The following is a 26,020-nucleotide window of genomic DNA, read 5'->3' as shown; positions in this document are numbered from 1 at the left end:
TCCATTATAGGTTATTACAAGATATTGACTATAGTTCCCTGTGCTATACAGTAAATCTTTGTTGCTTGTTGTGTATCTACGGGGATCCTATTTTAAACAGTAGGGTTTTTTCTTTTTGGCCAAGTTGAGCAGCTTACAGTATCTTAGCTCCCTGACTAGGAAATTCCCTAAACAGAAATCTTAAAAATCACAGCTAATCGTGTTAGTAGGTGTGTAAAGGTAGCATTGTGTGTGTCAGTCGCTCAGTTGTGTCCGACTCTTTGCGACCCCATGGACTGTAGCCCATCAGGCTCCTCTGTCCATGGGGATTCTCCAGGCAAGAATACTAGAGTGGGTTGCCATGCCCTTCTCCAAAAGATACTGTTGATTACTGGTAAATATTTTTCAGAGGTACATATGTTTATGAATTTAATATTGAGATGTAATTTATTGAAGACAAATCTGGCAAAATGTGAGCAACTGTTAAACCTAAGGAGTGGGTCTATGGGTTCATTATAATGTTCCATGTTTGTTAGAAATTTTTCATAGTAAGATTTTAAAATAAACTTAACAAAGCATTAAAAAAAAGATTGGGCCTAAACCCACACATGGTTTCAAATCTTTGCATAAAACAGAATACTGATAGAAAACTACACAAATTAACCTAAAAGGATAAATTCATAGGACAACTTAAATACAGATACATTTTAAGACACTTCTAATGGTCTCAAGTGCAGCCTTGGTGGAGCACCATCATTTTTTTAAAAAAGGAAATTTTCTTGCTAAAAAAATACACACTCCCTGAAGAAAAGTTGGAGGGGCAGAATTCAGAATACACAGAAAATTTATGGAAGAAAATTAAAATCATCCATAATTCCACAATCCAGAAAAAACTAGTGACAATCTGGCATTCAACCATATTTTTCAGACATGTATATATAGACATACACTCACTCTTGTGTGTATATACATAGTTGAAATTATACTATATGCAATTCTGCCTCCTGCTTTTCACTCATCATTGCATCATGAGCCTTTTCTGACTCTTTTAGAAAGTTGCCTTAAGGTTTCTACAATTACAAATGACTGTGCAATAAATAATCCATTGTTCAGGGCTGCCGACTGATTCTCTATCCTAAACTCATTCTTAAAAAAGCCACAAAAGTAAGGAGATCAACAGATCGATCAAAATAACATAAAAATTGAGAGCACCTTCTGAGGCCAGAGGAGGGGGTTAAATCCTAATGTAATGGAGAAATAGCAACTCAGAGCAGAAAAGTGTAAGGAGCATGGGGTGGGAAAGAAAGTGGGGAAGTACCTTTTCTCCCCACTGACCATTGTCAGACCAAAGAAGAGCATCCATTTAGTGTTGGGAAGCCGTACTCAGTGGCACTTGAGCCTGGCTGGGGCAGTTAACAAAAGGGAGAGGGGGCTGGTCAGAGAATAGCTTTCAGACTTTGAGGGAGGGAAGGGCTTTTAAATATAAGACCCCAAAGCACAGGTCATAAATTGAAACATTATTTAATTAATATCCAAAATAGTAATTTCTGTACAAAGACTACTTCACTACAAGTTAACAAATAGGTGCTGTGCTGTGAAAAGATGAGGAGGTATCTCTGCCAATAACTGGGGGAATATAAAGGAACAATGAGATACCACTTTACATGTATCAGATTAACAGAAATTAGTATGTTGGATAACATGAAATATCGGTATGGTTATAGGAAAAAGATCTTTAGGCACTGCTGGTGTCCAGAGAAACAGGAAAGGGATTAGGGATGAAGAAAACAAGGAAACAAAGTTTTGCAAAGATTAATGTGCAGTTAAGTGATGAGTAGGATCTATCCAACTCTTTCCCACTAGGTCTTAATAGGGGCAGTGAAAATTCATGGTGTTATGAATGAACATTCATTTAATTTTCCCTGTCATTAGATGTTTAGGGTGCTTTCAGATTTTCAGTACTGAAAATGCTACTAGCTAAGATCTTGCTATATGTATCTTTGAATTTCTGATTCTCTAGAGTACTTTTTAGAAATATCTTCCGAGAAATGTCTTAGATGTTTGCATAAAAAGGTAGCTATTCATTCAAAGGGTATGAACATGAAGATTCTGGATACGTGGTGCCAGAGTTCTTAAAGATGGAACCAATTAACAATGACACAAGCAGCATAGATGCCAGTCTATTCCTGCCAATAAAGTACTATCTTTTTTCTAATCTCTGTCACTTTCAGTAGGAGAAAACAGTACCCCTTATTTCACTGGATTTTTTTTGGTCGCACTCTGTGGCTTGTGGGATCTCAGTTTCCCAACCAGGGACTAAACCTGACCCTTCCACAAGAGAGGCGTCCTACCCGATGGACAACCAGGAATTATCTGGATTTGTTTTTTTTTACTGGTGAATATGAATTCCCTCTGTCATATTTACTAGCAATCAGTAATTTCTATTCAGCCAACTGTGTTCTTAAACCATTTCTACTAGTGTTTTAGAGTATATATAAGATTTTATAAACTTATATATTAAGGCTATTAATGTTTAGATTATATACTGGATTCAGGTATTTTCCTCCCAAGTTAGTTTGCTTTTAAATTTTTACGTTTTTTGACATATGAGTTAAATTTTTTTTTAGTTGAATCTACTGAGTTTTTAAAAATTTAATCTATTTATTGGCTGCAGTATGCGGGATCCTAGTTCCCTGAACAGGGATCAAACCCATGCCCTCCTGAAATGGAAGCACAGAGTCAACCACTGGACCACGAGCAAAGTCCCTCTTTGTGATTTTTAAATTATTGCTTTTATACCTATAAAATCCTCCCTAATCCTGAAAAAAGACAAAAATTCATCTTTATTTTCTTCTAGTTTCCTTATAGATTCATTAAAAAAATATAGTGAATAATTTCTTTTAAAGTCTATCAACATGCCCTGATTAAAGATCTGATCAAAAGGAGCAACTGGGACACTAGACAATTCAGTTACAAGAATCCTGACTAATAACCAGCTTAAAAAGTATTAAGTTTTCCTCATTAACTTACACATTTAGAATTCACATTTATCCTGGTTATTGAAGCTGTGCATATTTTGTATGAAGGAAAATAATATTTACATATATGTCATGTTATGTTTCCAGCATATGAGGATAAATGAGTATTACTTAAAAACAAAATCAAAACAAAACAAAAACCAGGACTGCCAGGCCCAATTAATGACCAGTTCAATTTAGGGATGTGAAGTCAAACTTTGGTTTTCTTCTTGCCATTTTATTTACCCAAGTAATGAGGCACTCATACAAATTTAGTGGAAGCAATCAGTTATCTAAAGTAAGTTAACAAGTCAAAGTTATTACACTTTTTTTTTTAATTACACTTCTTTGAAAGGAGTCCACAAGTCCTCTCCAAGATATTTTTAAAAGGAAATAAAACGAATGTAACCCACTGTGATTGCACATACCTGTCCAAATGAAAGGCTGCTACCTCTGCATTGTGTCTATCATAACCAGCATATGGTTCCCCTTCTACCACATAGTCCCGGTTATACCTGCAGAGCGAATGGGAAGCACAGATGTAGACATGAATTACATCAGTACCAGAGGTGACAGTACAAGAGGCAGAACAGAAACTCTGCAAGCCTGATTCACTCTAGTGGCCTCTGTCAACCCTGAGAACAGTCATGGGTTAGCATGGGTCACCAGTAGATGATGTGAAGAAGAAGTGGAGAAGAAAACTAGAATTATACATCTACCTCTGCAACCATTCTATGAATAAAACACAGATGTTATTTCTACCCCTCCTGAAGACTTTCAACGTAGCTTAAGTAAAACTAGAAGGTACTTTTCTGAACTCTTTGTATCTTCAGCACAGTGCTAAGTCTATAGTTGGTGCTTAATAAATGTCTACTGAATTGTCTATTAGACTAAACTGAAATAATGAAGACAAATATGTAATTAAAAGGTCTTGCTTACCAGAATGGCTATGGTAAGGCTTATTAGAGAAGTTTAAATTTCTTGGGGAAAACAATGGTCCTGATATGCTTCAGGTTTTGTTAAATAAGTAGGAAAAGGAAAAAATTTTTAAAGTTATCTGAATAATTATTCTCTTTTTAAGTTTATGATGATGCAGTGGAAGGAATACTGGACTGCAGTGAGAGTTAGGTAAAGCTCTGTCATTACCTGCCTGGATAACCTTGAGTAAAACCCTTCTTTTCTGTGGGTCTTAGATTTCTTATTGATAATATTAGGGGCTGGACCAAAAAGCAAGTTCTAAGATGTCTTTGCAAAGAGCTGACTGATTGGAAAAGACCCTGATGCTGCGAAAGATTAAGGGCAGGAGGAGAAGGGGGAGACAGAGGATGAGATGGTTGGATAGCATCACCGACTCAGTGGACATGAATTTGAGCAAACTCCAGGAGACGGTGAAGAACAGGGGAGCCTGGCGCACTGCAGTCCATGGGGTTACAAAGAGTCAGCCATGATTTAGCGACTAAACAACAACAAAGATGTCTTTCATCTCAAACACCACTCCGATGATTTACATCACATGCATGACATAAATGAAGGATAATGAAAACTGGCATATTTCTTTCTACTAATTATACAAAGAGATACAACTTAAACTTGCTAATGGGAAGAACTGAACACAATTCATCTATGACTTCTACTGTTCACTTGCATTTCCTGAATCAAAAGGAGACCTAGTAGGCTTTACAAGACAGAAATAAGTTGAGAATGATGTGAAGAGGAGCCACTCCACTAAGGTCACTTGGGTCTCCAATGCTGAAATGGCCATGGGGAAGTGGGAAACAGTACTATACAAGGCAGTGACCTTCAACATAAATGACCACAGGATATAAAGTGAAACCATGTTCATAAAACACATTTTCAAGTCAAAGCAATGAAACATTTATGTGAGGAGACAGACATGCCTCAACACCTGGCTGGACACCAGTTTCTTCTTAGCCTGGTCAATATACTCATATGTATTTTTTTGTTTCTGGTGTCAAAGCATCATTTAGGCTGCCTAGGATTACACCTGCTACCTCCAAATGAAAAGTCTCAGTTTTTAAATAGGACTGCAGTGAAAGCTGACACTATTCAAGCATTTCTCTCTCCACTACAGCTGCCGGTGACAGGCCTGGAATACTTTATTTCTCAGGACTCCACCGGAGCCACAGAAGACTTTGGTGATATGCAGTCCACTCCTTTCAGTGAAATGTTAGAGAACTTTCCAGAACATGGAAAGTCTGCACAGAATGAAATGTAAAACCCTAGAAAAATTCAGAAACTTTGGGAGTGGGCTGGAGAAACAGGAAGGGAAGGAAATGGGAAAGGAAGAGGAACCAAATGAAAGAACTGCACTGGAGTCCAAAGGGCTGAATCCTCAGTTCACATTTGGTTTTTGTGAAACATGAAAGTCAGAACCCTGGATTTCACTTTTCCCAGAAGTAAAATGAGTAGTTAGACTAGTTGATCACCAAGGTCCCTTTCAACACTTCCTATGATCCTTCACTTCTCCCAAGCTCTGGGCCCTTGCCAGCTTGTTCTTTTCCCACCATAACTGTAGTTTTTGTCTATGAAAATCAATGTACTTCCAGAAAAGATACAGCTACATTAAAAAACAAAATTACTTTTATAATAATGTAAGGCAAAATGTGCAAATAAAGGCATGACTGTATTCCTGTATATTTCATGCACTATACAAATCTTCCATCTTTGACAGGAGGACATGGACAACCAGGCTCCAGAAATGCTGAACCACAAGTGGCTGTTAAAGAAAGGTGCACGTCTCAACTCAGCAGGAAGGACTTAGATCCTCCTCTCAACAGAGCGATCCATCTTAAGTCACTGACAGAACAACGAAATTCATACAGTAACTGCCGATAAATCACTCCTATCCTCTTGGTGAAGGACATCAGAATGTGACCAAGGACATTAATTTGCACTTACACTAGGACTAAATAGTCTCAGAGGCCCCTGGGGTCAGAATAGCAATTTGCTGGGTGTTTTTGGACTGGAGCAATTTCTACAAGCACTTAAATGTGAACCCACTTTCCCCAGCCTGCGAGAGCACCAGGTATAATCAGCCCAGGTCAGTGTGTGCAGTGAGTAGGGTGCTACCACCCACTGTAGGGGCCTCGACAGCTTGCAGGGGGTGGGGGAGGAACATCCCCGGAGCCGGGCATAGACAAGGGCTATTTGGGAGATGATGGGAGATGAAGGGGCTGCCTTGACAAGAATAAAGGGCTGGGTATAGAGAGGAGGGCCAGGCTGTAAGAGGCTTGGCCATTAGGTTGCAGAGGCTGGGTTTTGTCTGGTGAGTAATGGGAATCCCTGGATGTTTTAAAGCTGGGGAGCACAGTGATGATATGGGTATTTGGGAGAAGAATGAAAGTTTTCAGGATGGTCTGGAAGAGGAACGTAATGGGAAGACTGCAGTGGTAGTAAGAGATATGAGACGAAGCATCAGTGACTAACGTTAGCCTATGCATTTATCTGCTGCCACTTCCCCTTCTCACCAGTCTGGCGTCTTCCACCCTCCATTTATATTACAACTTGTCTGAACACTGCAGACCTATCTGCAAAGCGCCTAAACTAACACTAACGTTGCACACCGTCAGTAACATCTGCCTTCACTTCCTGCTGCCCCATCTCACCTTTAATTCCCCGGTGTATAAACAGTGGGTATGAAGAGGGTATCCTTTTACTTAAACACAAACTGCCTGCAATTCATCTCTTTACACGAACTTAATTCTTGTTTTTAGTTTGCTTTCTTTCCATCAGTCTGCTTATGCTGCTGATGGCTCAGGCGACAAATCAAGAGGTCAAGGATCACATTTCAAAAGGAAGCTAGCAAATTTTTGAAAATGGATGATCCATGTCATCTCTCTTACAGGAAGACAAACAAATGTGAGAGGCTCACATGTGTGTGGCAGAACACCAGCTGCTCACACTCTGACGGATCCAAATGCCAGCTCCATTAGTTACTGCAAGCTGACCCTGTCAAGTTACTCTTTCCACGTCTCAGTTTCTGGTTCTGGAAATAAGCACCATAACTGTCCACGGTTGTGACGAAGGCTAAAAGCGTTAACATACAAAAAGTACTTAGTGTAACACCTGGCAAACAGTGTGCATGCAACAGAAATTAGATTCAAGGTCCACATAACCATGCTTTTCCCACATTACCTGATTTCCACATCTTCCACACACCATGCCTCCCAGTTCCAGGCAAATGCAGATCCCTTCCATTTCTGGAATCCCAATATACTAGCTCTCTGGCTGCCTATTATCTACTGATATTTGGGTCATGAAGAGAGCTGAGCCAACTACTCTGATCACAGTAAGTTTCTGCATATCATCACCCCATGTTTCTTCTCCCACTCCAGCAAGAGACCCCAAGTTATATGTTATAATTCTCTCCAAAGCTCCACTGAGGAATGAAAAAAATGTTTAGTTCACAGATAATTTCAGACCTTACAAATTTTGAGAAAATGCACTGGTAACTAAATCCTGTCAAAAGAATATAGATTACCATCATGTTAACCTATTTCAAATTCATATACACACAGAAAACTTAAAAAATAATTATACTATAGAACTGCCACACAAATTCTCTCTGTAGATCCTTAGAGAAGTCCAAAGAGATCACTGTCTAATAGTATATGAACTAGCTCTTTCTCCAGTTCAAATTTGGACTGAGGCAACTAAAATGGCTCAGTTCTCTGCTTAAAACAGGCAAAAGAAACGAGGTATTACTACACACACATTAGAATGGCCAAAACACAGACAACACCAAACATTAACGAGGATGTGGAATAACAAGAACTCTCACTCACAGCTGATGGGAATGTAAAATGGAACCACCACTTTGGAAGACAGATTGGTAGTTTATTACAAAATTAAACATGTTCTCACCATATAGTCCAGCAACTATGCTCCTTGGTATTTACCCAAATGAGCTAAAAACTTATCTACACAAAAATCTGCACATGAATGTTTATAGAAGCTTTACTCACAACTGCCAAAACTTGGAAGCAACCAAGACAGTTTTCAGTAAGTGAATGAATAAACAAACTGTGGTACATCTACACAATGGAATATTATTCAGGGGAAAAAAAAAGAGCCATCAAGCCACAAAAAGACACAAAGGAACCTTAAAAAACATGGAGAGAAGCCAATCTGAAAACGTTACAAAAGGTTATCACTCCAGCTATATGACATTCTAGAAAAGGCAAACCATGGAGACACTAAAGAGATTAGTGGTTGCCAGGGACTCAGGGGGAGGAAGGGAAGAATGAAGAGATAGAACACAGGGGACTCTGAGGTCCAGGAAGCTGTCCTTTATGATGGTGTAACGGTGAATACTTGTCATTATAAGTTTATTAAAACTTACAGAATATACAGCACAAAGAGTAAACTTTAACTATGGACTTTAGTTAATAAATTAATATTGGCTCATCAATTGTAACAAAGGTACTAATTTGATGGAAGATGCTAATTATAGCAGAGACTGGGGAGGAGGAGGAAGGACATACATAGAAACGCTCTATACTTTCCCCTCGATTTTTCTGCAAACCTAAAATTACTAAAATAAAGTAAAATGAAATAAAGTCTATTAGTTAAAACAAAACCAAAGCTCAAGTGAAAGAATCTTAACTTTAGCACTAAAAAGGACTTAAGTTACTCATCCAAAACTCACTCCAACTCTGGGTAACTCCTACTCCACAGCATTTCTGACACGTGGTTATCTGGTCTTTAACTGTACACTTATGGTGATAAGTTGCTTATTTCCTAACCAATTCATTTTGTACTTCTAACATCTGGCACATAGGACTTGATAAATTTAGAAATCAAGGACAGCTCTCACTGTAAAGTGTTCAATCTAATTTGGTACCAAAACATATTCCTGCAAGTTTCCCTTACTCAAAGAAACATGGAACATTAAGGGCTAGAAAAGACTTCAGAGACCTTCGTGTCTCTGCCTCCCATTTTACTGAAGAGAATAGTAGGAGAGGGAGATGAGCACTCAAACAAATTCCAGGTTAGAACCAAACAGCACAGATAACTTCCAAGATGAAGACTTACCGCTTAGGTTTGAAGACAACTTTCTGTCCTCCTTCAAGTATCAGTAAGGCTTTCAGTTGTGTCCCTTTATAACCCACATCAGCTTTAATGATTTTCTTGGTGGCCATGGCATGCAAGATTGCTCCCAGCTCTGGTGTCTCTTCAGGGTACACTTCCCGGGGAACCACCCACTGGGCTGCAATCTCCCAGGGAGACTGCAAGGTGTGGTCCAGCTTGGGCACCAGCTCCACCCGCAAGCCTGCCATCATTCGGTGAAATGCCCTCTGGTCCTCCCGGTTGGCAGCTGATGTATCTAAGTTGTCAATCAGGAAAACTTTGGTGAAGATAAAGATGACAAGGAGAATTGCTAACAGCACGACTCGCTGCTTTAGCTTCATGTTGACCTCTTTTCCTTCTCCCCGACCACTCTCACTTATCAGGAGAGCAGGTGGTGATGGTCAGCAAGGAGACTCCATGATTATACACACTGGTCCATCTCTTCACTGAGGTGCCTCCCACAATTCCTGCAAGCCCAAGTATAAAGCACAGTTCATTCAGAAATTCTGTCCTTCCACTCCTGAATCTTTCACAAGCCTCAAAGAGATTGCTCACTCTTTTAGCTGGACTAATCCTATGTCTGAGAAGACCCAATAATTTAGAATGAACTGGTCTAAGGAAGAATGTAACAGTTAAGAACCAGGTACACTGAAAATTTAAAAGCAAATACTCCTGTTTTAATGGGGTACAGAGCCATTCCGGAGCCATTTGGATGGCCACCAATTCTTAGAAACCAAAACAATGAGAAAAAGCACAAAAAAGTTAAACACTAAGATATGCATAACTCCTTAACTTTCATTTTACCTTTCAAAACCCATAAATGACTTTTGATTATCCAAAACCACCAGTATTTGGTAACTTTCCAGTTATTGTCTCCAAGTACAAGTATTACGACATATTATAAGACAAGAACTCTTAAAAAATGCCAAAAAGAGGGTACTGTTACTGCTGCTGCTAAGTCGCTTCAGTCGTGTCCGACTCTGTGTGACCCCATAGACAGCAGCCCACCAGGCTCCTCTGTCTCTGGGATTCTCCAGGCAAGAATACTGGAGTGGATTTCCATTTCCTTCTCCACCAAAGAGGGTACAGAGGAGAGTAATAACTCCCTCTCTGAATTCAAATACCCAGCAAGCCTAAACATGTCGTATCTGCTGTTCACATACTGAAATACAACACCCAGACATGAATCTCTACTTATCAGTCTTCTAATTATTTTTCAAAATTAAAAATCCTATAAAATATGGATAATCAAATCTGGATAAATTAAGCAAAGGAAAAACATATCCCTATACCATCTGGCTATTAGGAGAACATGACCAGAAAATTAATGAAACCTGGTACTATAGCAACATGACTACATCTGGACTGGTCAGGCACGTAACAAAGATACTTATGCTACAGACCTAAAGAAGTGCTTCCTGTGGGGGCCCACCACACTGGCCAGTTCTCAAGCTGAAAGATTCCAAATACAAGATTTTTTTGCCAAGGTGTCAAGAACATAAAATTCAATCTCATTTGCATGCTGACAGGCTGCTTTCCACTCCAGAGGGCCCTTTAAAAACATGCACAAGCTTGCTCTGCTGTATGCCTACAGGCAGCACTGCGCTGGGCTAAGCCAAAGATGACAAGAAGATAACAGGGTGTTGCTTCACTCTCCAATTCATTTAACAACTCAAACTATTAATTGAAGAAATAAAACCAATACAAAAGATGGGGCAAACAAGTCAGGCTGAGCCACTCCCAGCCAAACCGGAGACTGCTCCCCTATTAACCGCTGGAAACACATCCCCAAATAGTCTACTAGAGCAGCAGTGTGTTCTAAGGGCAGCGCCTTGCTGAGAGCTTGCTGACATGCAGTTTATTCTTGGTGATTAACCACTCCCGTTTCATTTTCAGGAAGATGGCAAAGTGAGAGTCAAATTCAAATTCTAATTATCTCCAGCCACCTGTTCCATTGCATCATCATCTCCCAGGGAGTACATAACACTATTAGCTGAAACACAGGCAATTCAAGTGTATCCAAAATGTAATTGTGATGGTATCAAATTTGGTGTAAAACTCAGTAAAATAGTTCCCTATGATTATTGGTAACAGCAATGCTAGTAGAACAGATTTCAGAGATTTTTGCTAGTCCTAACATGACCCAAACCACACAAATTCTTCAGTTATCTGTTCAACAGTACAGATCTCTGGCTGCAGTGGTAAAATGTAATGTGGAAATCTCACTGTGTCGGCAATCTTTTCCTTGGCCCCTCCAGCTGCAACAACCTCCAGCTGAGGTGCTATTCTGGCATAAGGGGTCAGCTGAACAGCCTTTCATGTCCTACAAAACCCTCCTCAGGACTAAAGTCCGGTTAACCCGAGATTCTAATGATGCTGCTCATTTCATTTAGAATGAAGAAATTCCTCCCTCATGTTATATACACATATCATATCTAAACGTTTAGCACAAAGGTTGGGGAGAGTGAGGGTTTTTTTTTTTTTTAAATCACCAATGCAATGAGAAGTTAGAGTAGCTCCAAAATTCAGACAAAACAAACTGAGCCTGTGTGCTTTTAAGTTCTGAAATCTCATTACCTTTTGATGGGCCACAGAAGAACGCACTCATCAGTTCAGGGCTGCAAATACTTCATCTACTCAACTAAGAAATTCCTATTAAGTGACCGAAGGGTTCAACTGTTACCTCACCTCACTATTTACCTCTGCAGGTTAGCCGTGAGGGTAGGTTTGAAGGGGCTGAACAAGTTTTTGCATTTGTGATTAGTCACCACATTCTGGTAGAACAAGTAAGACTGCAATTTGGCCCTGCTCTCAACAACTGCCTGGCATGTCCAGAGCCACTGACTGCATTTAGTGAGGGCACCTTTTATTGAATCCCTGAAAGAACAGCCTGTTGGACCTGCAGGTCTTCCAATCCAGAATAATGCAGCAAAATCATTTTTCTAATCACACACCATTTGTGAGTTCCATAAATCCCTTAGCAAAGCAATGATGGCATCAGCCAATCTATGTTGCTAGGCACCACTCTCACTCTCTTCCCTCCTCGTCAACTTCCGCCAAAACAGTGTGAACACGGTCCCCTACGTGTCATTGCTCACTGGAGCGCTCTCCAAATTTCTCTTAGCTCTTTTCTTCCCATCTTCTCCTCTTTAAAGCCTGATCTAGCTTTCAAGGGCCATCTTCAAAGCCATTTCGGGTCCCTCCTTACCACATTAACCTCTCTTGTCTTTGGGCCAGTACTTAACTACATTCTGCCATATCCAGTGTCTTCTTGTAGATTGTTCTTAATTCCCCTCTCAGAATTCTGACTCCTTACTGATCTTAGCTACTTTTGCACTCCCTACAGTACGTAGCATAGTAAGGGCAGATGCCTTTTTTCCCTTAAACCGAACAAACCACTGCAAATGAGGCTTTGCAAGTATCTCGAGACTCTGCTGTTAATTTCCTTCGGTACTGTATTTGGTATCAAATGAGCGTGTATCACCTGGCACCTGAACTTGGCTATCTTTAATCAACTACCCATTTTTAGGCAATATACTTCTCTACTGACACTATTCAATTTAGTTGGTAGTTTTGGAGGATAGTCTTTTTCTGAGTAAATATTGACAGCTCAGAAAGAGGTTTTCTTTTAGTTGGAAAGCTGCTACTCCTTCAGCCTACAGGGCAAGCACAAAGATATTCAAGAAATTGACAATATAGAGTTTTTAGTGGAATTTATACAAAAAGCCTGTGAGTCTGCAAGACTCCTTTCCAGGAAAATGTATTAGATACACAATATAGAATGATTCCTTCCTCCAATGATGTAGACTCCTTTACTCTTTACAGTGATCCCTTCCTCTCCTATATCCTTGAGAGGGGAGAGTATCCAAGACAGAGCTTCCATACTGTATTATCTTCTTTAAAATGGCAGCATACTATATCATCTGCAAACCGGGTTTCTAAGAGGATCCCCCATTTCAGATATTAAGGAAATAAAAACAACATCACTGGGTATATTCCAAATTATTCATGAAAACTTCTCTTGCATTCTCAGGAGTCTGTCTGCTCTATTTCATGCCTGCACTGCCTCATATAAATGCCTCCAACAGTTTAACACTGTCCAGTTATATTATGGTCATTTATTTTAATGTTTCTGTTATGCAGAACAGAGCCTACCTCAAAGAACAAATAGACTCAAGGTAATAATATAACACAAAAAATGTTCAATATAAAAAAGGCAGGGCTAATGGTGGTCTTCACACTAAAAGCTGGCATAAATTCCCAGACTGGAGTTGTGGAAGAGAGACGTTTATAAGAAATCTTCACATTGAACCCTGGTTTCACTCTCAGCTCTATCAGTGAAATGAGGCTTGATATGGAAGCTGATATGTCATTCTTCTCTCTTACACACATACACACACACACACTCCTACATATACAGTAAGTGTTTTGTAAGAATAAACTTATGACTACATTGTAAATTGTTTTGGGAGAGGAAATAGAGGTTTTACAGAAAAAAGTGAAGTCACAGTATAAATATAAAGACTAGATCCCTCTGTTCAAGAATCTGACTGATGTCTGGAGGAGCATATACAGAAATACACACTGGTGCAAAGTTCTGTAAGCCAGTGTGTGATAAAATTCAATGTATGTAAAAGACCTGGCTCCAACACTTACTTCCTTACCAGGGGCTCCCACAAGCCACCAGCAAGGTTCCAAACCTCATTAGCAGCTGTGCCACCTTGAATCTCCCTTTAATCGGGAGACCTCACACTACTTCACCTGAGGTCACAGAGAAGAAATCCCAACTTCTGTTCAAAGCAACTAAAAACAAAGGCTTCAGTAATCCTTGTTTTTTGTGTTTTCAATTCAATGGTCAAATAAGTTCTTATCACATGAAGGGAGTGCAAGACATTTTGTGAGTGTCAGGTACCAGAAGGAAAACATTCAATATGAACATTTCACACAGAGGGTGATTAACAAAGAAGATGCTGAAGGGGGTAGGATTTATTATATAACTAGCATATTATCATATTTACTCACACAATCTCCTTGCCCTTCATCCTGAGTGGAATCTCAAGGACAATTTCATAAACTTCTTCTTTGGTCATTGCTGGTTTCAGCAAACCTCTGAAGGTTTGGTAAGCATAACAGGTAAGACCTGAATTTAATTATGAGTTTTTGGGTGACTGTCTACAAAGACAGAAACCAACAATTCTTCCCATAAAGAAGTGGAATCTATTTCTCCTTCCCTAGAATATGGGTTGGCTTTGTAACTTGCTTTGATCACAGAATGCTGTGGAAGTTGCCGAGTGCTAGGTGTCTTAAGAGACCTAGCAGCTTCCATTTGGGACCAAGCTACTATGTAAAGCGGTCAGCCTAGACTACTGAATAAGCCTGGTCAGCCCCTAGTTCTTCTGGCCACCCCAGCTGAGAGCCAGAAACATAAGTGAAGCCATTTAGGGCATTCCAGTTCCAGCTGAGGTCTCACCTAAATACAGCCACCCATGTGACTCCAGCCAATATCATGTGTGCAGAAGAATCAATCAGCTGGGCCCAGCTGATCTGCCTAATATGAGAAATAAATCGTTTAGTCTTAAGCCACTAATTTGAGCGTAATTTGTAAACCTAACATTTTCATGTCTACTCTGTCCATATCAACCATCTGGGATATATTAATTAACCATTTAAGTACAAATAAAAATTGGATTAATAAACTCTCTTAAAGGTAACAAAAGAAAAAAATAGCACCTCAAGTGGATCATTTACTAAAGTCCATTTATAAACTTTAGAGCAATTAAGGCTAACCCCACACACTCACAGAACTATACACACCCAGGTTATAAATTCTAACCTTTAAATTTCGGTCAGAGCATAAATAATAGCAAAAATTATAACCCTTTAGTACCAAAATAAAATAAAAACGCATATTTTCACCTTGGGGCGAGTCTGATACACTGCCCTTTTGTTTTTTTTCAATTGGTAGTGACCTTAGAGCACTTTGCTACATTATTATTAGCTGCCTCCTAGAAATAAATGCAGTCTCTCCTGATGGTTAGTGACAATTCTTATAAGTAAAATAAAGGGCATTCAGAAATCTTTCTGCTTAGCATCGTGAGCCTCTAGCTTAAGAAGTCAAACCCTCCAATACTAAGTGGTATGAAGTGTTCACTACTTAAATAAATCTCTATATCCTCAGAAAACCAGCCCACTCCTGTGCTGCCACCACCGCCTACAGCAGCAAAATATTATTCTTTTTCATCTTCAATTGGGAGTCTTCAATTAAAACAAAACCTAGCAACAAATAATATCATTAATCAGTATCTACATATAGTTTTCCTTTTCACTTAAATAGGTTCTTAATTCACCTTCTTTCTGCTAACCTCCCTGGGCCTCCATTTCCTTAAATGAAAAATGAAATACAAACACTATTACCTGACTGACAGAATTGTTAAAAATGAACGGTACTACCAGGTGTGTTGTGCTAAAACGAGTGTTTGGACAACCCATAGTAGTTGCTTGTTGGTCATTATTACCACACCAAAAACCCAAAGATGACTTCCTGAGAAGAAAGAATGCAAAGAAAACAACGCTCATTGGTAATGCCGTCTCCTGGGTTTACACAGTCGGGGCTGAATACATATGCTGCATTACCAACAGTTCTAGTAACCTTGTATTTCTGAACCAAAGACTTCCCTAAACTTGAGGAGTAGGTAAGACTGTAAGCAAGTAGGTATCGTCAGAGTGGATGCCAGGTGAAGCAGAGGACTAGGAGGTTACGTCACTAATCTGGCCAGCCTGAGGCCAATGTTTTTCTCTTGTCTACAAAGTTCAATTCTACCACATTCAACATAAGTGAAACAGATGGGAAGCATGAACTTTTTCTATTTCACGAAAATGGCTGAATAGAATGCCCTTCACAATGTTCTTCAGTTTGGAAGATTAAATCTGTGTTTTAAAGGTGACAGCTTTGCATGTCCTAGAGCAGCCATGAAATTAAAAGACACCTGCTCCTTGGAAGGAAAGCTACGACAAACCTAGACAGCACATTAGAAAGTAGAGATATCACTTTGCTGACAAAGGTCCGTACAGTCAAAGCTACGGTTTTTCTAGTCATGTATGGCTGTGAGTGGAGAAGGCAATGGCACCCCACTCCAGTACTCTTGCCTGGAAAATCCCATGGACGGAGAAGCCTGGTAGGCTGCAGTCCATGGGGTCACGAAGAGTCAGATACAACTGAGCAACTTCACTTTCAAGCATTGGAGAAGGAAATGGCAACCCACTCCAGTGTTCTTGCCTGGAGAATCCCAGGGACAGCGGAGTCTGGTGGGCTGCCATCTATGGGGTCGCACAGAGTCGGACACAACTGAAGCGACTTAGCAGCAGCAGCAGCATGGCTGTGAGAGTTGGACCATAAAGAAGGCTGAGCAGTGAAGAATTGATGCTTTCGAACTGTGGTGCTGGAAAAGACTCTTGAGAGTCCTCTGGACAGCAAGGAGATCAAACCAGTCAATCCTAAAGAAAATCACCCCTGAACATTCATTGGAAGGACTGATGCTGAAGCTCCAATACTCTGACCACATGATGAGAAGAGCTGACTCACTGGAAAAGACCTAAGGCTGGGAAAGACTGAGGGCAAGAGAAGAGGGTGGAAGAGGTTGAGATGGTTAGACAGCATCACCAACTCAATGGACATGAGTTTGAGCAAGTTCTGGGAGTTGGTGATAGACTGGGAAGCCTGGCGTGCTGCAGTCCATGGAGTTACAAAGAGTCGGACAGGACTAAGAGGCTGAACAATAAAGCTTTTAAGATGAGCCCTGGAGTAATTTAAGTTATGGGTAGAGAAAATCGAACTTCTACACAGTCCAAGTCGGTTCAAGTGTTATATATCCCTCACTGTTTTCACTTCCACTTAAATATTTATTCACATATATAAACTTGTGCTATGTGAAAACCTCTAAGAGTTCCCTGTGAAGGAAGAAAATGATCACCAGATATTAATGAAGGCAGCCTTTCTTCCTGCATGTGAGAGTAAAAATGAAACAGGCAACAGAGTGTTTCCTCCCTCATTGAAAAAAATTCAATTCCTGCAACCTGTCCCATTTAAATCTTGATTCAGGGGAATCCTCTAATCATTTTTCTTGAAAAGTGAGAAGAAAAAAATTTCAGCTCATACTGCTAGTGAGATTTGCTCTAAAAAACCAACACAGGCAGTGTTGAGTGATCTAGAAACTCTGTGGAAATGCCTAAGAATTTGCATTGTTTCAAATGAGCCAAGTATAATGAACTTTCCTAAGTTCTAGGTATTTCACTGCTCAATTATCAGATCTAACAATCATTTAAGGCTAAATAGAATGTGATTACTATATACTGTAGAAATACAGAATTTCAAATAATAAAAAAATTTACTTCAAATTTCATGTTTTCATCTTTACTATTCTTGAAAAGGTATGTAAACTTCATTCAACAGTAAAAAATTGAACATATGAAAAAGTATGTAAACTTTATTCAACAGAAACACCTCATACTTTTAACCTTATGTTCTAGGGTCAGTCAAGCTGACAGGCTACAGATCACTTTAGAAATAGGAATCCCAAGCAGGTCTGTGCTGAATTGTGGCTGAATGGCTCCTGGCATGATCCCTTGCTATATATGAATATAAATACACGTGCACACATACACACACACATATATTTTTTGGCAGCCTGTCTCCTCTACCCTACTGTGAGTTCCACAAGGACAGGGGATATTTTACTTTCTTTGTAGTTAGAAGTAAGCTAGTACAGTTCAGGACACATGAGATAAACACTTACTGAATAAAAGGAGTGAAGAGTGAGGAAGGCAAACACCTTTATGGTTTTAAGCATTTCTTCAGCTCTTTGGTTTAAAGGTGACCTCTTTTTTTAATCAATGTAGGGAAACTAAGTCCTGTAATGAATTCAAATATACAGTAAAAATGTTGAAATATCAAATATTAATACCAATTTTATACACTCAATTTTAAACTGCTGCCTTCTATATACCTTTCTTTCACCTTTCACGGCCATTGATATTGCCAAGCTGGTGTCTGGTGTTGGTTGGGACTAGGAGTAAAGATGATTTGGAAATGCTAAGAGGAAGATTGGAGATGGTCCAAGACATTGTCCAAGAATGATGCACGACAGGGCTGGAACCAAGCTTTCAAGTGTTACTGGCAATATTTTCTGAAATGAGAACCAACACTGATATTTCCATATCACTTTCTTTTTTATACAGAAAGAACTACAGGGACATAAACGCACCTGTATAGACTGCAAATTCACTATCTAAAGCAACGATAAGAAACAAGAGAACAAAAGGTCTTTGGGCAGCCAAAACAATGGTCACAAAGTTCATCCACTAATAAAGAAAAGCCAGGCAGACCCTCACTAAGCTTATTTAGCTGTTTTACACTCAATTTCAGGAAGCAGAGTTATCTGGGTTGCTCCTCCACAGATTAGAAGCTGCAAAAAATTTTAAAAAGGGCAGCAGGGACACTAACAGCAGCAAAAGCATAGCTTTTTCACCTCTGAAAGAAGAGACAGACTGACTACTGAAAGCAAATTAAAGAATTCAAACAGCGGAAGGGGCCAACAACCTACATATGTCAATCACCTCCAAGCCCTGCAGGATTACTGTCTGTAACCATAATCTCAAATCAACAAAGGTTAAACTACATTGTTTAAAAAGCAAAGGAAACATAAAATACATTGTAAAAAATTCTGCACAAAAAGTATAGCCAAAAAAGGATTTTTGCACACAATATCCTATTCGCATGCTGGTAATATCATATTCCCACGCTGGTATTGATACATAAAGCAGAAAGTCAGCATTTAAGAGCAAACAATGATGAAATGATAGACTTCACTGCCTCACCCTGTACTTGGATCTGTTCCGCATTCGTAATTTCATATTCCTTGACCTCCTTTCAAAATGTACCCCAATTAACACCATCCCCTCCACAGGGTAGTCACCTTGCCAGAAAGCAGACTCCCAAACACACACACCAAAGCTCAGTGTCTCTTTTCTGCATCAGCCTTCATTTCATATCTCATACTAGTATGACAGATACACCCCCTAGACTGACCATGTCCAGAGCTGGGCCTTCCCTCTCCTGATTCTGGATATGAACAAAATCACAAGTGAGAGCTTTGTATTACATTCTCTCCTAGATGGCTCTAGCAAGTCAAGTTGACATTACAAGTTGGTCAAAAGCTGGTTTCAGTTGCAAAGTAAGGTCTTCTGTTTAGTATCCGAGGTCTGTGCCAATGAATTCCTCAGTCCTTGAGGGTTACAGAGGCAGTTTAAGGAAGGAAAAGAGGGAGAGATTTACAGGTGTGGGATGACAAGCACTTCAGGGAAGGATAAATCCCCTCTCCCATCCCCAGTACGAAGGACCAGAAGATGGACAGTCAGGGTCAATGATACTGGCATGGTCAACACCAAGAGCTTGAGTTCTTTCACTAGTGCAAAAATAGTGTCTACCAGACCAACTGCTAGTGAGCTGAGTCAGAGCAGGCTGCAGGATCAAGTCTACGAAGCTGTACCCAGGCTGCTGGTGGCGAGAACACCACCCAATCACATAATCAGATCTCAGGGCAGCTCCAGCAAGTAAGACCCTTTACAGATACCCATCTCAACTGAACTACTTTCAACATGAATCTAACAATTTTCTTGACTTTTTTTTTTCCCTTGTAAAGAGGAACTAAACAATTTAATATCCGCACAAGGATGTGTCCTCCTCCCTCATACTGTTTTCCATTCATTCATTCAACCACCAAATATTTACTCCATACCTACTATGCACTATACACTGTTAGGTACAAAAAACAAAGCACATTAGTCATTATCACTACAACACTAAACTGTAGTTCCTCATTATAACTGTGCTTCCACCCAGATGGATCAGTGGTAAAGAATCCACCCACCAAAGCAGAAGACAAAGGTTCAATCCCTGGGTCGGGAAGATTCCCTGGAGAAGGAAACAGCAACTCACTCAACAGTACTTTTGCCTGGAAAATCCCGTGGACAGAGGAGCCTGGCAAGCTACAGTCCAAGGAGCTGGGGGAAGAGTCAGACATGACTTAGCAACTAAACACATTGTAACCATGCTTCTCAGCTCCAGACTACCTGGCACTTAGTCCCAAAGTGGCCTGACATCAGCTTCAAAAGACAGTCTCCTTTTTACTGTTTCCAACTGTGGCCAGAGAATACAAAGAGCAGCCTCTTAATTCTATAAAGAGATTGCAGCAATCACCAAGAGACAACCACTGTGGCTGCTATTTTTAAGTTATCAATTCAAGAGTTGAAGCATCTGGCTTCAGGGTTTATGCCATTAAAATGATGGTCACACAAAGTGAAGGAAGCTGAAGACTGCCCTGCAAGTAGAAGAAACAGAAAATTTCATTTAGAAATTCAAAATTCGGAAAAGATAAAAAGCAGAAGCTTTAACGCTGTGTGAAAGAACTGGAGTCTACAAATAGAAATCAAGAGAATGGACTAAAAGTCAAGAAATTATCAACTCAGCATAAAGTAACTCTGTGACATTAAGGAGTACATGATAGAAACAGTGATCTGTTTGTTCCCTATTTCAAAGTACCTGGGCATGTTTTCCAATTTTCATTCTTTAACTAAATTATGGCTATTTTCCTAACTAGTTCCAGAGAAACAGGACAAACCAATGTCACATTTTTACCAAACTGAAGAAAAGCTGTAAGCTCCAAGATTTCCTGATCATCTTTTACCGCCATTCATTTCTATCATTGCACTTTAATGTGAGGCAGAAACTGAATTACTTGTCTGTGCCTCTTAATTCTCTTTTGACAAGCACTTTCAAAGGTGGAAGGACCTCCAGTTGACTGACTGCACTGAATGATTCTAGGGGCCAAAGTCCATCATCTTCACAAACTTCAAAAGTTATTAATTTAACATAAATCGACCTTAGACTGGCTCACACAGAGGATGAGATGGCTGGATGGCATCACCGACTCGATGGACGTGAGTTTGAGTGAACTCCGGGAGTTGGTGATGGACAGGGAGGCCTGGAGCGCTGCAATTCATGGGGTCGCAAAGGGTCGGAGACGACTGAGCGACTGAACTGAACTGAAGGCTAGGCAAATAATTTAGCATCTTTAACATCTGTATCTCAGATTCTCAAGGGTATGTTTTGATGATAAATAACAATATATGCAGAAATGCTTTAAGGCCTGGCTCAGGAGTCCTGCATAAATTCAAGGACTGTACTACACTGAGGTCTCCAGCCCAAGTTAAAATAACCCCAATGAAATTTACGCATTAATTTACAACACAAGGAGGATAGCAATTGTTAGTAAACAGTAATCATAGTTACAGTTTTACATAAAGTCCTGCCATTTGAAAGCTAAAAGATCCTTCATTCCTATTCCTTCTTTTCAAGGTGAGAAATCAAACCTTGGCTGGGTGGGGATGATACTGATACTTGGCCCCAGACTCAAGTCGCTGTATCAAGCATTTCTCATTTCCCAGAATTATAAATCCTCACTCCTCCAACCGACGATATGGCCGTTTCAAGGGCTAATAAATCCTTAATGACCAATAATGTCTTGTCCCCTCCACTTTCCCTCCAACATCCTCTACCGTTTCTCGTCCTATCCGGGAGACCTGCAGGTAACAGAAGCCTGATTAGAGTGAAACTCTTATCAGATCCAACAATCAAGGACGCAACTTGACAACTGCTCACGCTGATCAATGGCAACGTTTCGGTTCTCTTTTAATTGCGGGGGCTACAGCACCCGGAAATGAAATCTCAAGCGCAACCCACTTCGCACAACCGTATCATTTCCTTAAGTTGTGCCCTCCTGCGAACGCGGGGTGCACGACCCCGAGGGGACCGCGGATCCCTAGGCACGGTTACCCTGCCTGCCGCTCGGGCCTGGAGGTCACTCGCGCCTCCTGGCCACGAGGTGGGCCCGCGGGCGCGCGATCCCCCCACCCCCGGCCGCCGCAACGGGCGCTCGGCGGGACACGAGGGCGGCACCGGGGCCAGTCGGCTCTGGGGACGGCGTCCGGGCGCAAGGGTGGGTCAACTCGACAGACCCCCGGCTGCCCGAGGCGCCCTCAGGTAAGGCCCGCGCCTCAGGCGGGCCGAGGAGGCGGCGGCCTCGGCCGCGTCCCTTCAGCCGCTTTTACGACCGGCGGGAGCCCGCTCAGGGCCAACGAGGCGGAGCGCCCGGCCCGGGCCGGTCTCTAAGGCAGCCGCCGCTCGGGGACCGCTCAGGGCACCGGTGCCCAGCCCCTCAGGGAGGCGCCCCGCCCTCAGACGGCCCCCGCCCGGCGAGCGCCACGCACCGCGCCCCGCCCGCGGGCCGGCCCGCACTTTCCCGCCTCGCCTCGCCTCGCCAGGGGCGGGGGTCGCGCGCCCTCCCCCGCCCCCACGCCGCTCACCTGCAGGGCCCTAGGCTCGCTCCATGGCCGCCCGCGCGGTGCGGTGCGGCGCGGCCACGGCCGCCCCCGCCGCCTCCGGGGAGGGGCAGCCCCACGCCGCACTCACCGCCCCCAGCCGCCGCTACTGCGGCTCCCGCCCACCCCCGGCCCGGCCATTCCCCGGCCACCTCTCCCGGCGCTGAGCCGGCGGTCCCACACCCACCCCCAGCCTCCGCGGCTCGCGACTGTTGGTACCGTCCTAGCCTAACGCCTTCCCTGCGGCCAATCCAAGGGCTTCTTCCGCGAGGTCCCGCCCCCAGTGGGCGGGTCTACTGGACCTACTCCGGACCGCCCTGCTTAACCCTTTGCGTCCCGGGCCGGCCCATCTTAACTCTCTCGACGCCGACTCACGCCTCTACTGCTTCTCCCTGCCGCCCCACCCCGCTTACATAAATTGACTTCTCACTAGCCTTCGCTTTCTCCTTCCTGGTTTTCGTAAAGCAGATAGGCAGCCAGGCAGCGGGACTGGAAATCGCGGTCCCTAAGTTCTATTTGTGAGAAACAGTTTCCCTCCTTCTTTTACCCAATTTGCCTCCACTTCACTACTTCTGCCTGTACGAAAGTAACCTCTTGCCCAAAAAGACGTCAACCTTCCCATCATGAGAGTTCTTCCTTTGGACCAGACCAGAGCTCCCCGCTAACATTTTGCAGCATTTAACAAAAAGTGTGACTAATTTGCTGTAATAGTTTCTGAACGTCTGTCTTTTGCAAAGGACTGTAAGGCCCATGAGGGCAGGGCAGTTGTGCCTGGGTTTCCAATGCCTGACACTCAGTAGACTCCCTATATATAATTTTGTTATGTTTTGACCTTGCTGCCTGGCTTGTGAGATTGAAAGCACCAAGTCTTAACCACTGGACTGTCAGGGAACTCCCTCCTTGTAAATAGTCTTAACTAAAGATTCTTCCTTTTCTTAAATTGTCTCCTTTCCACTGACTCCATACAGTGCATCCACTGTATAACATTATCTATTCATTTATTCATCATATACTAACCTTGGACTTCAGTGTTCCCAGCCCTGAAATACTGTAGTGCATATTGATCCATGTGAAAAGGTGTGTGATGGGAGAGATGGGGCTGACTCTTCGGGCTTTCAGTTCAGTTCAGTTGCTCAGGCGTGTCCGACTCTTTGCTACCCCACGGACTGTAGCACGCTAGGCTTCCCTGTCCATCACCAAGTCCCAGAGTTTACTCAAACTCATGTCCATCGAGTCAGTGATGCCATCCAACCATTTCATCCTGTTGTCCCCTTCTCCTCCTGCCTTCAATCTTTCCCAGCATCAGGGTCTTTTCAAATTAGTCAGTTCTTTGCATCAGGTGGTTGAAGTATTGAAGTTTCAGCTTCAGCATCAGTCCTTCTAACGAATATTCAGGACTGATTTCCTCTAAGATGGACTGGTTGGATCTCCTTGCTGTCCAAGGGACTCTCAAGAGTCTTCTCCAACACCACAGTTAAAAAGCATCAATTTTTGGCACTCAGCTTTCTTTATAGTCCAACTCTCACATCCATACATGACTACTGGAAAAACCATAGCTTTGACTAGACAGACTTTTGTTGGCAAAGTAACGTCTCTGCTTTTTAATATGCTGTCTAGGTTGGTCATAACTTTTCTTCTTCCGATTTTAGAGTTCATTTAAGCAAGGGAAAGAACTCCTTGCTGGCGGTGTGATATTGGGCATGCCACTTGATCTTTCAGAATATTGATTTCTTTATCTGGAAAATGGGAGTTAATCATGGGACCTACCTCACAGGGTTGTTGTGAGAACTACATAAGGAAATGTGTGGGGAGAGGACTTGCAGATTATTGTGTAATGTTATTATTCATATGTATATTTATTAAGCACTTAGCATTGGGAGATCTTAGAGGAAAAATTGGTCTTTATACCTGTCCCAGACAATCTAGTTACAGAGGAAGCCCCTTTGCAGAAAGCATGAAATCAGTGCAAGAAGGCGTATGCGGTCAATGCTGGAGAAGTTGTATCAGCCGTGTACTGGATGTATTTGAAAATGTTTGGAGGTCATTTTCTGACCATAGAAATGAGCTGGGTGGTAATGAAAGTCTACCTGATTTCTCCACACAGGAGCATTGGTCTGTCTGCAGTCAGCTAATCCTCCTGAACCTTGTTCATTATATCAGGAGATCATAAAGCGAAGGGCAAATCAACATTTCCTCTAAGAAACTTTGTCCCCAAAGGACTCTTTCTTACCTGTAATGCTGATAAAGACACCAAGGATGGACTGTCCAACTGGTACTTGGGAGAAGCTCGGTGCATCCAGCAGTCTTAGTTCCCTAGTGTCTTTAGGGACGTTCAGAGAGAAGGGTTTGTAACTTCTCCAGGAAACCCACTCCAGGGCTTAATTTCACATCTATCAAATCCTTCCATCCACCCCACCTTGCTGCAGGACATACACGCTTTCTCCTCTTCTGTCTGGGGTTTGGGGCCTCTGTGTTAAAGGTACAACTGTTCTGTCCCCCAGTTTTCTCTCTACCAGGCCCTATTATCCAGGCTCTTTGTGCATGTATGTATGGCACTAGCACCCCAGGTTGTGCTTCTGCCCTCCTCCTGTAATGGGCCTTATTGCCCAGCCAATCAACAGTCAATATGTTCTAGTACTGTGAGGGATGCAGTCATTTAAGAAGAGGACTCTGCCTTCAAAGAGTTTACACAACTAGCACACAGGAAGCAGCTGCAAGGAATGCGGAGTACTTAAATTATGCAGCACAGGCTCTGTGATCACTGCAAGAATCAAGGCCCAGGAAGATAGTGTGGGCTGGTATTGTCAGGGAAGGAGGATTGAGGTGAGCAAAATACAAGTGGGAGAAGAAAGGGACAATAAGAACCGAAGGTAGGCAGTGCTATGTGAATTTAAAGACAGACATACTCAGGAGATGATTCACCATTGGGAGAATTGTTTGTTCCTTCCTCCCTTCCTTTCCTCTTGCATCCTCCCCGCCACCACCCTTTTCTTCCTTCCTCCCTCCTTCAACAAATGTCTACCAAGTGCCTGACACTGAACTATACCCAGGCCATGCAAGGACCAAGAAGTCCAGGTCCTCATCCTTGAGAAGCTTACAGTCCAGTACGGAGAAACAGAACAGAAGGTCAGGCAGAGCCCTCTTAGTTAGGTCTGAGTGCTTTGCCAAGGTTTCTATGATGCTTCTTTCACAACTCACATGGTATCTTGTGGTTCTAGGTATCTTTGTGTAACCACCCCCTTTGCCTCTCTAGTCCCTGTCCGAACTGCAAGGCTTTTAAAGACACAGACTATCTTTATTTCATCTTTATTTCCATCTGTGGTTCTGCCTCACACAGGGTAGCATCTCTGCACTGATGTGTTCAAGTGAGATTGGGTTGAAATCAGAGCGGGGGTGGGGCTGTCCCCCTCCAGCCTAGGGCAGTGCACTTCCTGCAGGATGCCCACCCCACCTCCATCTTCATCCCTGAAAATGTTACTTATCTCTTAGATGCTGCTTAC

At 42.0% G+C, this 26,020-nt stretch overlaps 1 protein-coding gene across 2 annotated transcripts in view; it reads right to left on the bottom strand.

Moving 5' to 3' along the window:
• The window catches only part of FAM20B (FAM20B glycosaminoglycan xylosylkinase), a 44,933-nt gene extending 22,339 nt beyond the window's left edge, over positions 1 to 22,594 (bottom strand). The window contains exons 1-4 of one of the 2 annotated variants that reach the window (XM_061383352.1): positions 18,089 to 18,268; positions 17,879 to 17,993; positions 9,051 to 9,553; positions 3,425 to 3,511 (exon numbers count right to left, since the gene is read on the bottom strand). In XM_061383352.1, the coding sequence (XP_061239336.1) occupies positions 3,425 to 3,511; positions 9,051 to 9,427 (464 nt within the window). In that variant the 5' untranslated portion in view covers positions 9,428 to 9,553; positions 17,879 to 17,993; positions 18,089 to 18,268. Of the gene's footprint in view, positions 1 to 3,424; positions 3,512 to 9,050; positions 9,554 to 17,878; positions 17,994 to 18,088; positions 18,269 to 22,505 lie in introns of those variants that run through there. The other variant, XM_061383351.1, reaches the window with a different exon arrangement.
• Positions 22,595 to 26,020: the final 3,426 nt, after the last annotated feature.

This window comes from Bos javanicus, chromosome 16, assembly GCF_032452875.1.
Source record: "Bos javanicus breed banteng chromosome 16, ARS-OSU_banteng_1.0, whole genome shotgun sequence".
Lineage (NCBI taxonomy): Eukaryota > Metazoa > Chordata > Mammalia > Artiodactyla > Bovidae > Bos > Bos javanicus.
Note: the sequence above shows the minus strand (reverse complement) of the source record. Positions and strands in the feature narration are given on the sequence as shown.